General features: G+C 36.8%; 1 protein-coding gene across 1 annotated transcript; it reads right to left on the bottom strand.

Annotated features, from left to right (window-relative positions):
* Positions 1 to 11,330: 11,330 nt before the first annotated feature.
* Positions 11,331 to 11,990, bottom strand: LOC131686913 (large ribosomal subunit protein uL16-like). The gene has a single exon (XM_058970924.1). It carries the CDS (start codon positions 11,916 to 11,918, stop codon positions 11,331 to 11,333), a length of 588 nt encoding a protein of 195 aa, XP_058826907.1. The 5' UTR covers positions 11,919 to 11,990.
* Between the last annotated feature and the right edge of the window lie 1,120 nt (positions 11,991 to 13,110).

Below are 13,110 nucleotides of genomic sequence, written 5' to 3'. Positions count from 1 at the left end.
TATTAACGCTTCATTTCACTATTACGTGGAATTCGTTCCGTACTAATAAACTGTTATCCGTAAATCCGTGATATCTGCAACAATTTTAAAATTTCTTTTAAAAGTGAACGGGTCAAAAAGTGGTAAAACAATAGGCAATCACGAAGAGCGACTAAAATGTTGGGACTGATTGAATCTATAAGCCAATAAATTGGGATAAGTGTTTCGATTTCATGTCTTCAATATGTCTTGCATTCTGTTTTTGCTCGTCATGGAATAAAATGAGAAAGATAATCTTAAATAAGAGAGAAAATAGAGGAAAAAAATCAACCAATCGAAATCGATTCAAGATCACTCTTCGATCTTTTCTATTCATTCAACACGAGTGCTTTCGGAATTGCGCTCTGATCTTCTCATTTCATCTTCGTTATCCGTACAACTTTGATGCGTTAGGTGCAACAATTTTAATTGAAACTTTTTCCCAAATAGTTTTATTATTGAGCAGATTAGTGTCCACATATTTATTTAACGAATTGACAAGAAATTTTGCAATTTTTTCACAGGAAACGGATAATTTGCTGTAATTTAAAAACAGATAACTCTAAAACAAAGCAAATTCGGTAAGTGCGATGTGTTCTCTTCCATGTGTCGGAAGCAAGTGATGCTGAAATTATTAAGCTCACCTATGTTTATAGTTTCTAGTTATTTTGGTCGTGTCATCAATGTTATATTTACCATATTTTACGTAAATTAGAAGCATTCACTAATCAGTGCTGAGCAATTTTCTTTCGATTAGTGAACAAGTTCTGAGCAGTTTCGCTCAGTAGATTAAATTCTGGGTAGTTTCCATTAGTAGATTAAATCATTGAAATATATATTTTACATTGTCCAAAATCCCATGAATTCCGAAATAAAACCTTCAATTGTTCAAATATAATATTTACTTAATCTAGGTAGTCTTCTCAAGTTCCAACGGTTTTGCAAGATTGCTGAAAGTCAATAGAGCTAAGGTTCTTATTCTTGCTTTGTAGTGAAATCAGTAGTTTTTTGCACTTACTTCACATTTTGACTTTTACTATAGTTTCAGGGATCTAGGAAAATCAGTCTACAATATTTTTAATTCGTAAGTCCAATTATATAAAAAGTGCCTAAAAATAATCTACTTAAATAGATAAATAGATAGTTATTCTCAGTTGCCTGATAATATTGCCGAAGATAGTCTTTAACCCATTCCCCACGAGAGTCAAATGAAACAACATGTGTTTTTCTAAGGATTGTTATGATTACGACATGTTCAGTATCATTTAAATTGAAAATTTCATAAAATTGAGCTAACGCAAACTTCGGATGAAGTCACAGAACTAGTAATAGTAGCAAGATGCCTGATCATGAAAATTTCCTATTTTCCGCATCTACAAATCCCTTGCCTTATCAGAAGATTTGAAGCAAATTTCGACATTCACTTTGTTCGGACATTCTTTGCAACGGTAAACTTGGATTTCACACTGATATATTCCTATCCATGGAGAGAATCTTGAGGTTGGTTTCGTTCTCCTGATTAGCAAATGCGTGTAAAGTTACGTGAGACGGGCTTTTGGATATTTTTCTACTCATTCCAATTTAGCGTCTTCTACATCTTGTAAACGTGTAGTCTAGAATGCGTAGTATTTTCAAGCAGCCCTAAATACTTTGAACTCTTGAATATTCATTTTTGTAACTAGAGAAATTTCTAACTTGGAATTGTTTTCGCTAAGAACTTTTCATAATTACGTTCAGTTTCCAGTAAATACCTCAAGTCATCAGAATTAATACATTTATGCAATAATTTTAAGCCCCTCCCGAAACAAAATCCTAGCTACGGGCCTGCCCGGCCAGCAGCGCAATTAAAATGTCGTTAACTTACGACGAACGATCCTGCCCGGGACTCCGGTGGCGAATCTCAATTCCTCTCGTCGGATAGTTATGGGCCATCATGAAGGGTACGGTCGGAAGAACAAAAATTAATGATTGTTTTGTTCTGCAGCATCTTTCATTATCGTCGTCGCTTACCTGGACGATTACTGTCAGCTATGGCAACCGTCCGTTAGGACCTAACCTCCTCGGTACTGGGCTGTGAAGCAGTTCATCATAGTGCAGCAGTACTTACCAAGTGCATGATAATTACGGTGTTCCCTCCTTTAATTTTCCTGGTTGACGTTATGCAAATTGAAAGGGTTACTTTTTATGGTCTGGTTTATAAGCTGCGGCCGGTTTGTTCCATAGTTTTGTGCGCTTCACATTTGTTTGCATTGGCATAAAAAAGCAACCGTTCTGTTCAACCACAACGGATTCTACAACACAATAATGTGTCAAACCATAATTTATCTCATTTGCTTTGTCCGTGTCTTTCAAATAGTTGCCGTGACGCTTTTTCGCTGGGACAGTAATTTTCTTTAACTACCTTGCTACTAATAAACAACCATCTACCTAATGCTCATCTTCTGTGGAAGTTGTTTGATTTTATAGCCGCATGTTTGCCATAGCATTATTATGACAGTTCGTGGACCAATCGAGCGTTTATGCGCTGCCGTAAATCAGTGGAACTCGGGTAGCACCGGAACATAAATCATAATCCTTCGTGATTCTCGATGCCAATAGGCTAGGAGTTTGCCCCGGTCAACGACCGTGTTTGTGAATGCCAATCGATTCGATAGTATAGGAAATGTCGAAACTGACTACAAAGATCGGTTAAAAAATTATTGGTTTTCCCTATACACTAGAGCGTCTATTTACGAACCGAATCGGGGGTTCATAAATTGGATTTGTTCACAAAGCAAGCATTCGTTTCTTGGGATTAATTTCGAAAAAGCTTACCTCTGACATTATTATTAAAATAGTTGGTAAAAAAATGAACGAAAAAGAATCTCATTTATGTTTATTGAAAGCATGAGCCGACAGATTAAATTATATATGAATATGCTTAAAAAACAATTTTTGCCCGATGGAATTAAGCTTTTTCTGTCACATGTACAAATTGCTTACCACATCAAGTTTTTTTTTGAGGAAACGTCGACATAGAACTTCCTAAAAATGTTCAGGCGTGAACCGGCTGACCACTGGGGAATATATCTTAAGTCCTGAAAATGCCTTTATAATATCTATGTTTAAAATTTCAACCTGTTCAGTTGATTGTTTTGATGTGAAACAATTTCACAGCTGAACAATAATTTAAGTGAACCCTAGTGACATTTAGCGAACGACTATTAAAATAGAAAATCACGGTTCTCGCAGAATTTTTCCATTCGTTTACTTTAATCTTCTTGGTTAAGTTAACGGATGCATTTTGTCCCATTTTTCTCCGGATTAAATACTTTTCTAGAATTTTCCAGCTACTGTAACAACTCAAAAGTCTCCGAAATATTGCCACTGCACAATCGTATACCCCTTTCAAACAATTTTTCAGCACCATCATTAGCTTGGAACGTGATGAAACTGCAATTTCGGCGGGCAGCTTCCCGTGTTAAGGTTGGATAAAAGTGTGCAGTTAAATTAATGATTGCCGCTTTCAGCCTGACTTTTGAGACTATAGTTTCGAAAGATGAATGGTCGGTCCCGAAATGAAAAGCTGTTCAGCTGGTGTCTCCATCCATTCTCTCCGAAGAAATATTCCAACTCCTCTGTCTCGGACTGGGGTTGGAAGCGAGCAGAATGCGCCTGCAGTCAGCTGAATCGGTTGTTCAAATCAATTAATTTTGTTAAGTGACTCGTGAACACTGAACAGCGTGGCCCACCAGAGTTACGGGGGAAAAGGTACGATGGTAGCAGGATTTTTTTTTCTCCTGTGCGTGCGCTTGATAACATTTCAAACATCGCGCAGTCTGGTGGAAATTGATTTTAGATATCCGTTGAAGGGACACAAATAAACAAATATACGCTGGTCGGAGAAGGACGTAGATAACATTACACGAATGAAAGTTGCTATGATTCTAGCTAGGGGTAAACTATATTGAGTTTTGTTGTTGTTGGTGTTCTTTGTCATCCTGAGCAGGTGAGTGACTCAGGGACGGAAAATTAATGGTCGGCTTTGTGTGTCACCACAAATTGTTATCTGGAGAAAAAAGGGCCACAAGCTGTTACAAAACCCATCTCGGTCTAATCCATTATGCAGATGCACCGATGCGTTCGACGTGTGTCAATGCAATGCGTAACGTTCCCTTTCGAGGGGTACCAGGTATCAATTCACATGTTTTGATGGTTATCTTGGCTCCAGCCCTTAGCAAATATGTTAAACGAAGGAAAAAGGTTCTATTTGCTTGAGTCACTTTCTATTTTATCGGTAGCCGTTGAACCTGAACGAAGGCTTTCGGATGATATGACAGCTTGTGAGTTTGACAACACCAGTTTGTTTTCCCATGGAACGAATAACCCGTTCGAAGTCAAAGATGAAATTGTAGCACATTCCGTGGTTTATAAACTTGTTAGAAGGGCTAGCTTAAATAGGGAGACCATACGTCCTGGTTTCCCAGGACATATCCTGGTTTTGCATTGACTGTCCTGGTGTCCTGGGAAGTCGAGGAAAATGCTTGATTTGTCCTGGTTTTTTACCTGTAAGCCTGATATATTTCTATTTATTCAGTCTTCGCTTTTCACTATGCTCGAGATCGCAGTTACGACCGACCGCAACCATAACTGCAACGTATACTCATCCTCAATCGGAATGCGACAAACAAAACTTAATGCAGTCAAATCCCCCAATTGTACCTTCCTTTGGTTTTTTTTTAAATCTCGTCGATATCGATGAAACAATGGTTATTTTTTATGTGGACACTTTGAAGGCAGAAGCTGGCATCTTGTACATTTTCGAGCATAAGTAAACTGCATAATCTATATCTTTTGCTCATAGGTAGAATGGAAACAAAATTCAGTTGGCTTCTGAAAAACGAACATGTCCGAACCTGAATGCAATGTGTCGGGAGAACTAATGACGAGGGAAACGAACCAAACATTTCTTTCATTGCGACGGATATGAATTGAATTTTGTTTTCTTTCAAGTTCACGCAGGGATGTCAATTTTTTCAATCTCGGGCTTAAACTGATACACCAAGCTATCCGCCAGTTTTCATATAACAATCGATTAAATGGAGACATTTTTGGTAACAACGGTAGGTTTTGTAGCTCTCAAACCGAGAGCTAATGGTTGTCATTGGATATTTCCAGGAATGGCGCAGGGAAGCTACTTGGGATCGGTGATGTTTCTGATTTACGTCAATGTCGTGTTTTTAGTACTGAAAACTCCTCGCGGTTCTGCAAGGACCATCTCAGCATGAAACGTTTGCTGATGGTGGTGTAGCAAAAACTGACTTTGTGTAAAACCGAAAAAGTTCTTGGTGATCGAATTCCGATGAAAGATTTTCTGGCAGAGCTCTTCCTCCCAGACTCCCAGAACTTTTTTACTGTCGAAGCTCTGCCTGCTAGACCTTTATAACTGCTGAAAATATGCGGAAAAGGCAATGTCGATTGAGAGGTAGCGGGGGAAGCAGTACCCTCTCGACTGTCCTGGTTTTTTACTCGTCTGATATGGTCACCCTAGCTTAAAGATTTATTATTTTATTATCCTCCTGCAGTAGTCTTTTTTTGAATGTGCGGTACTGCGATCCTAATTTTTTGTTCTATTCTTTTTTTTTCACGACTTCTATTTTTTTTTTCAATTCGTTTGATAAGGCTTAAGATAAAAGGTTGACAAAGCCGTGAGCCTTTTCAGTTTGTTGTTGTAATGAGTTTTGACCCTTATAGTTAACAAGTACTTTTCCTAGTAGTGTCACGATATTAGTGACGCAAAAAAATGCATTATCTATTTATTTTCTTTTGCGATGTTTGTTTTCGTTACAGGTGATGTCTAGTTGCTTAAGATCGGCATTGGCGGCTCCAGCCGGTTAGAAAGGAGGGGGGCACACCTTCCTGACAAAATAATGTCAAATTCTGGAAATCCATTTCTTAACATGGTTCGATTTTGCAGCGCTTTTTTGTTTATTTATTTCTTTTCGGCAAGACACCAACTTGAATACTTTGTCTGCCATATGGGAGCGGTGGGAGGTAAGCCTAGTTTACACTTGTATAAAGATGGAGCTATTCAAACAGGGTTGCTATGATTAATAATAAAATCCACTTGTTTTGAAGTCATGCTGCTTCTTAAGTTAATAACTTTTCTCAGCAAATTTTCACAAACTTACAATGTTCTACGAATGTGTTCCGTAGAAGAATACCTTTAGAAATGTACAGTGTTCTCATGAATTGATTGATGAGGTGATTTTTCAAGAATTTTTTTTCAATTTTAGCCGATTTTCCATACTAATTTCCATATAAACTTTGAAATTTTTGGATGGTCCGCAGACACAACCGATCGGTACCAAAATTTGCACAATTATTAAGGGTCATAAAAGGAATCAATAGAGCCTGGTCGAGTTAAAAGTCAAAAATTGCACCAGCCTAATGTACAGGGTACATACCCGATCAGAAAGAAATAACAAAATTATTACAGACTGAGTTAGTTTGTTATGATAACAAGTTGTGTTATAACTTTGGTCTCGTTAGTTGGTAAAATAACAGAAAACATAACAGAAATTCTTCTAGTATATATCAAAAATATGACAAGCTGTGATAGGCTTCTATCAGAATTATAACAAATTTTGTTAGGTTCTCCCAATATAGCTTTTATATAGCTTTTATCACATATTATATAGTATCAACAAATTTAGCGTGCAGGTCTAAAAATAGAATAGAATAGAAAAAGATAGCATACATTAAGGCATTTTTCGTTTGGAAGCAAAAAGCTTCATGTAGCGAAAGCTTTTTATAGTTTTGCCAAATGATTACATACATGCTGGCTGATTGTTATTATGAATATATGAGAAAAGTTGATTGATATATTTTGTGGATATAGCGATTTGAACCTGGGTATTCTGAGTTTTATGGGAATGTTTCCTGCATGAACCAGCGACGTTGCTTTCGACCGATGTTTAATGTTAGCATAATATTCCACGCATCAGTCAAAATGATTATAGATGCAGAAGATGTTTACAGAACGCACACATTGAACTTTGCCAGAGCCTAAGGACTGTTTGTTTTCCCTGTATCATACTCTTTGTTTTCATACAGTTTTGCTCACTACTACAGCTGCCTATATTACGATAGACTGAATAGCTTTATAATATCTTTTCAGATTAGGAAAGTGGGGTTATTTTTAAATTCTGAATAGTGCGCTTCGGTGCTTCTCTTGTACGTTAACATGATTTACACGATTTTTAGAAATAATGTCGATGCGATATGGTAACATTGAGCGGATAATTTACCTACATTATTTTATAGAGAATACAACAAATGTTACTTATGAATCCGAACAGATTCAAAGAAACAAATACCAAAGTTTTGAGGCTTGCATTTTGAGATTTCAAGTAAAGTCACTTAATAGCTCAATCTATCAACTGCGAATATTATAACAGATAATCATAAAATTCGAGAAATTGTTAAGGATTCTTCGGTGTGACGTATTTTAGAATATTTCATGGTTTCTAAAATACATTTTCTTTTCTAAAAATTATTTAGTGTTAAGGAGGAAACTATTCAATATATTTACATTAAAGTTTTTAGCTATTTCAAGCACTATCTGACACACATATTTAAATTGTAACAGCACACAATAATACCAGCCAGGATATGTATATATTCAGAGATTTCTAGGCCATTTTGAAATGTTGATAGCTTTATGCAGCATACTCACAAATATTAATCTTTCAACAATTTGAACAGGTTGCATTATCCTTTTTTTAACTTTCTACAAAATGAATCAAGTATCTTGATTATTACGAAAATTTGTTAGTTAGATGTTTTTTAAGACGAACGAAGCACCATCGAAAACAACGGAAACATTAGTGCATATGCGTATTCAAGGTAAATGTCAGTAAATGTCAAACTGTCTTAGGTGGAATGAAAAGATACAACAATCTCAAACTCAAACATTTTTATGCGGGGGTTTAAATGAAAAAAATACAATACTTTGGTAATTCGGAGAACGCACAAAATCATATACCCACAAACTGGACAAGTTTCGGTTGTTTGTGAAAAACCCGCATAAATTGGAGAAATCGGACTGAAGATCCTCAAAATTCATAACGGTAGTGTGGAAATCAGTATATATCAAACAGTTTTTTATGTTCTGAAAATTCGTTTTTACAATATGCACAATTAATTAAAAGAAAATTATTAATATAATTATTTGACTAAACTATAACAAATAGTTAATAATGTTATTTTTATTTGAATCCGCGTCTCTTTACTTCATCTGGAGTGCTTGATACTTCCTGCATCTTATTTAAAATAAGTTTTATATGAAAATTATATTCACTAGAATAGCTTGTTGATAACGATTCCAAAACTTTTTGAATAAAGGCTTCATCATTGAAATCTTAAGCCATATATTCGAAATTTCGTGTCTCAGAAAAAGGTAATCTCTTAATCAAAATGCAACCAAGTAAGTTAAACACCTTACTTTCAAGTTTACCGACCACTTGCATCTAAAATTTATCTATTCTCAAAATCGTTGAACTTTAATTATTCATGTGGAAAACGCAAATATAAGGAAATCACTAAAAACTTCGAAAATTTGGTTTAAAAAGTTGAATAAATACGCATAAAAAGAGGCTTCAGCGTATTAGCAATTAGACGATCATTTGTGTAAGATAACAATCATTCACAGTTGATTGTTTTTTTGTTTATTGGGGCTTTAACCAACTGGTCATTTGCCCGCTTTACAGTTTACAGTTAGCGTTCAAAGATAATTGTTAAAGAACATGTAATATATTATAACATCATCGTTATATGCGTACAGTAATATCATATTAGCAGTTCAATGATATTACCAGAAGAAATAATCTTGATATAAGTTTGCTTGCCTTGCTGATTGGGATATCACAAAGATAACGCAGTGAGTTATAAATATCAACATGAGATATAAATTTGATAGCTTTCTGTTATGTCGTTCTGATCGGGTACCCATACTACTTCCTTGTGTGACTTCTGGTTTGTTATTGAACTGAGAAGAAACGCGAAGACCTAGGTACCATATTGCTTGACAAATAGAATTGAATTTTTTTATTATAATAAACTATTATAATTTATAATATTATAAATTTTAATAGTTTACATTTCACCGAGTTAGGCAAATTCATCGTTCCACGAAAAGCAGTTTCCAGAAAAATTAAGACAATTTGAGTTCAACCCTTGACCCTCCGGCACTCACGCGAATGGCTCCCCGAATGAGCAGCCGCTGGTGACGGAAGAAGATTTCGATAGAATTTCGGAAGGTGTTGCACAAAATACAACGGCGCGAGTGCCGGAGAGTTAAGGTAAATAAGAGAACAACTAACACATGTCCAACTACGTGTGTTGCTTCAACCACATTCATTGGAGGTCAGCCTGTTGAGATGCTTTGTTTTTTTTCAATCATTGGGTAGTTGATTGTAATCCAATATCTTACCGCAGCCTTTAAAGCGTTGGTACATCAGGTTCTTTTTATAGAGGGGGAATCTTCAAAAGAGACCACCAACTGTCGGATTCTTACTACAGCTTTTTCTCCAGCAAGCCTACCGCTTAACCTAAACCTCTTATATCTCCGTATCCGTGTTGTATTCTTCCCAGAACCATCACTGGTTAGTTACATTCAGGAGGGCGTACATCAAGCTCTGTCAAGTTCAAATGCCCGTAAGTTTCAAACAATAAAGTTACTTAGGACAATTGAGTTTTAGTTTATTCATCAAAAATCTATGCCATCATGCGAAAAAACTGAACAAACAGTGCGATAAATTCGTCTCGGAGAAGACTATAATTTCAAACAAGAAAAACCGAGCAAGTAAACAACCTAACAGTAGCCTTAAACAACAAAAAACTGTACGAACCCGGGCCCGTTAGTAACACGGCAAAGATGCTGATGAAACTCGATGGATGTTTCTGGATCGATAATACAAAAGCCAGTTTCAAATAAATCGGGACTCGTATGTTACAAGCCTAAGCGATCTCTATCAGTTTAAAGTTTGTGAATTAAAGAATATGATTTGACAAAGAAATTGTTCCTGTGGCAAGATCTCAGATGTATATAAAAGAGTGTACCCTAACAAACGGAATTTACTGTCCATTATGTCCCATGATGGCCAACTCACGGTATGGTCAGATCTAGCCAGCAGCCATAACTGCCGGAGCTGGGGTCCAGCTCATTCCAAATTGGCTGATAGAAGTAGTCATCAGTGACATTGGTCGGACAAAAAAGAACCCTGTGTAATGTTCCTACTATGTGAAACTACACCGTAGCTGTTGATGTTGAGTATTGACGTACCCATGCGTCTATTCGTCGGTCTATGAACGGTGATCAAGATGTCGCACTAAATAGAGTCAAATTGAGATTAGAAAGAAAATTTTCCCAGATGTTCTTAAAAGTGTTTCGAGGGATGAGTAAGAGTAAGTAAGTTTACTATCATACCGGGTGCAATCAAAGTACTACCAAAGACAGTATATAATTTTCAAAACCGACTGTTTCTCGAGCAGTGTAACGGCTGTCCATAGTACCTAAGAGAAGGATTGTTGAGTGTGGAATTAAAATAGGTTGAAAAGATCACCAATGTGATATTCAAGTTCACTTTCTAGGATATCATAGCCTTGGAATGGCTTATAAAATCTCGATTTTTTTATCTGATTTTGTGTTTTGCTTAGTAAGTATTCTGATCAACAAAGCATGTTAATGTGTCCCATACTTTGGAACGATATCTCACATTTTACCAGATTTATCTTAGGAGGCATCTTCGTTGATTCCTCGGTTTGGCGCGCTTTTCATTCAATTATCATTTAACGACTCTACTATTTTCAAATTCCAAGCTGGAAGCCCCTCAACATTCGAAGCTATTCATGCGGAAACCCTATAAATAATTACGTACTAATTCGGTGTTCGTTCTTTTATAAATAAAGATTAAACAGTAAAACCGAAACCAAACGAATCATGTTGGCACACAGTAAGTAATGGAAACCAATCAGAACCTTGCATATGCAACATTCTCAAAAAATCCACTTTTTCCATTCTGTCGTAAATATTTTGAACTCCGTTCAGCACAACGGAAGTTATACATAACCATTATATGTATATATGTAACACCAATAGGCCCCAATGGTGGATTCCTTATACTAATTTTACATTGCTTGAAAATATAACGAATACCACTGTAAATTAAATAATTATATAAATCAAACGGAAACACAGAAGCACAAACTAACAAAAATTACAAAACAGGATTAATTATATAGTAACAATCTTAAATGGTTCTATGAATCGGCTACCACGGTGCTATCCTTAGATCCTTGAACTCTCGACATTTGATTCCATCCGGCCAGCTTGAAGGCCTCAATGCAGCAGCTCGATGTTGCAAATTTATTTCAACTCTAAATGAAACAAACTTGAACTTGGCACGACACAGCGCCTCTACGACCTGAGCCTTGAAGCGGTCGCTGGAACGAACCGACATGATTGGCTGCCCGATGCGCACCCGGGCTACGGTTCCCTGCGGCTTACCGAAGACACCACGTATTCCCGTCTGAAGCCTATCGGCTCCGGCACACATCTTACTGATCCGAATCACGTGGAACGGATGCAGCCGCATACGGATGTGGAACTGTTCCTTGCCGCAGAACTTGACCATGTACTTGTTGCAGCAGATACGACCTGCTTCCAGCGCTTCCGAGCTCAGCTGTTCGTACGCGTCGGACACCAGGTGGACACAAAGCGGGAAGTCCTCCACCATACCCTTCTTGCGACCAAGGTCGAAGATACGGATCTTTGGGTCGGGAACACCCCGATAGAACCGCGACTTCGGATACGGTTTGTTCTTACTGTAGCGATAACATCTTGCGGGACGTCTTCCCATTTTGAAATTGAATTAAATTTACCAGCGCTCACAAAGCTGTGTGCTGGCTAGTGGACGACCGACACCGGAAACATATAATACTACAATGCTTATCGATATTTTGCAATAAGCCCTTATATTGAATGGTTCTATCAGGGGTCAAATATGCCCCCGTAACTTGAGTAAAGTAAGTCTCCAGCTTTTAACATACGACTTTTCAACTACACTCTACAAAGGCATGTATAGAAAGTCTTACAGCACACATAACTGAACAAACAATTCTCTCTCTCTCTCTCTCTCTCTCTCTCTCTCTCTCTCTCTCTCTCTCTCTCTCTTCTCAAATTAGTACTGTCTCTCAAAGAAGCAATCATTACATTTACCGCAGGTGAGTTCATTTTTCATTCAAATTTGTGCTCTTGTCACAATATAGCCCATACAACCTGCATGTCGCTTCTGATTGCCCAGTCTACAAATACTTCTGAGCGTCCATTGTGGATAGAAGATCTGAGACACATAACAACAACTCCACTGTCGAGAATTTGTGCTTACTCATACTGCGTAATTCTACTGTTGAGTGTGTTATTTTGGTATCCGTTATTATCGAATAGATTTCTGGACGCGATGGCATTTTGATTATCGTCAAATTTTTGCTCTAGGTTAGATACATCAAATAGACTTTTTCTTTTTTCAGTACCGGTATTTCGGTACCAAAAATGGGTCAGCATTCCCCGGGTTTACCGATATTACCGGTTGCCCAACTCTAAATAAAACAATACTTTCCTTACTGCTTTTAGATATTAAAAATTGATTGTTACCAAATTTATTGAACTAGCTTTTGCAAGGTTATAAAAAGTGTTACAAAGAAAAAAAAATAAATGAATCACTTAGTTGATAACTTTTAAAATATAAGCATATTAAAGTAGAGAAATGAAAATTTCTTTCGACAAATACCGCTTCTGTTCGAATAGGGGGGCACGATTGGTTATTTTTCGTCTTAGGAAGTGTCATGAAATAGGAATTGTGCGAGTAAAATGCATTTCCATCACACGACCTCTCCACTTTACAGAATCGAAATTGAGAAATAAACAGTAAGTTATGTGTTCTGCTACAGAATAGTTTCACGGAGGTGTAAAATCGGAGCAGATAGTTTTTTTTCTGATTTGGCAAAATCTTTGTATAACACTAATAAGATCAATACATTAATAAATATCAA

This window comes from Topomyia yanbarensis, chromosome 3 (assembly GCF_030247195.1).
Source record: "Topomyia yanbarensis strain Yona2022 chromosome 3, ASM3024719v1, whole genome shotgun sequence".
NCBI classification, from domain to species: domain Eukaryota; kingdom Metazoa; phylum Arthropoda; class Insecta; order Diptera; family Culicidae; genus Topomyia; species Topomyia yanbarensis.
This window is presented reverse-complemented; position numbering and strand designations above follow the sequence as displayed.

Excerpts from the sequence above, each read along its gene's own strand:
- LOC131686913 (XM_058970924.1), bottom strand. The coding sequence starts at position 11,918 with ATGGGAAGACGTCCCGCAAGATGTTATCGCTACAGTAAGAACAAACCG.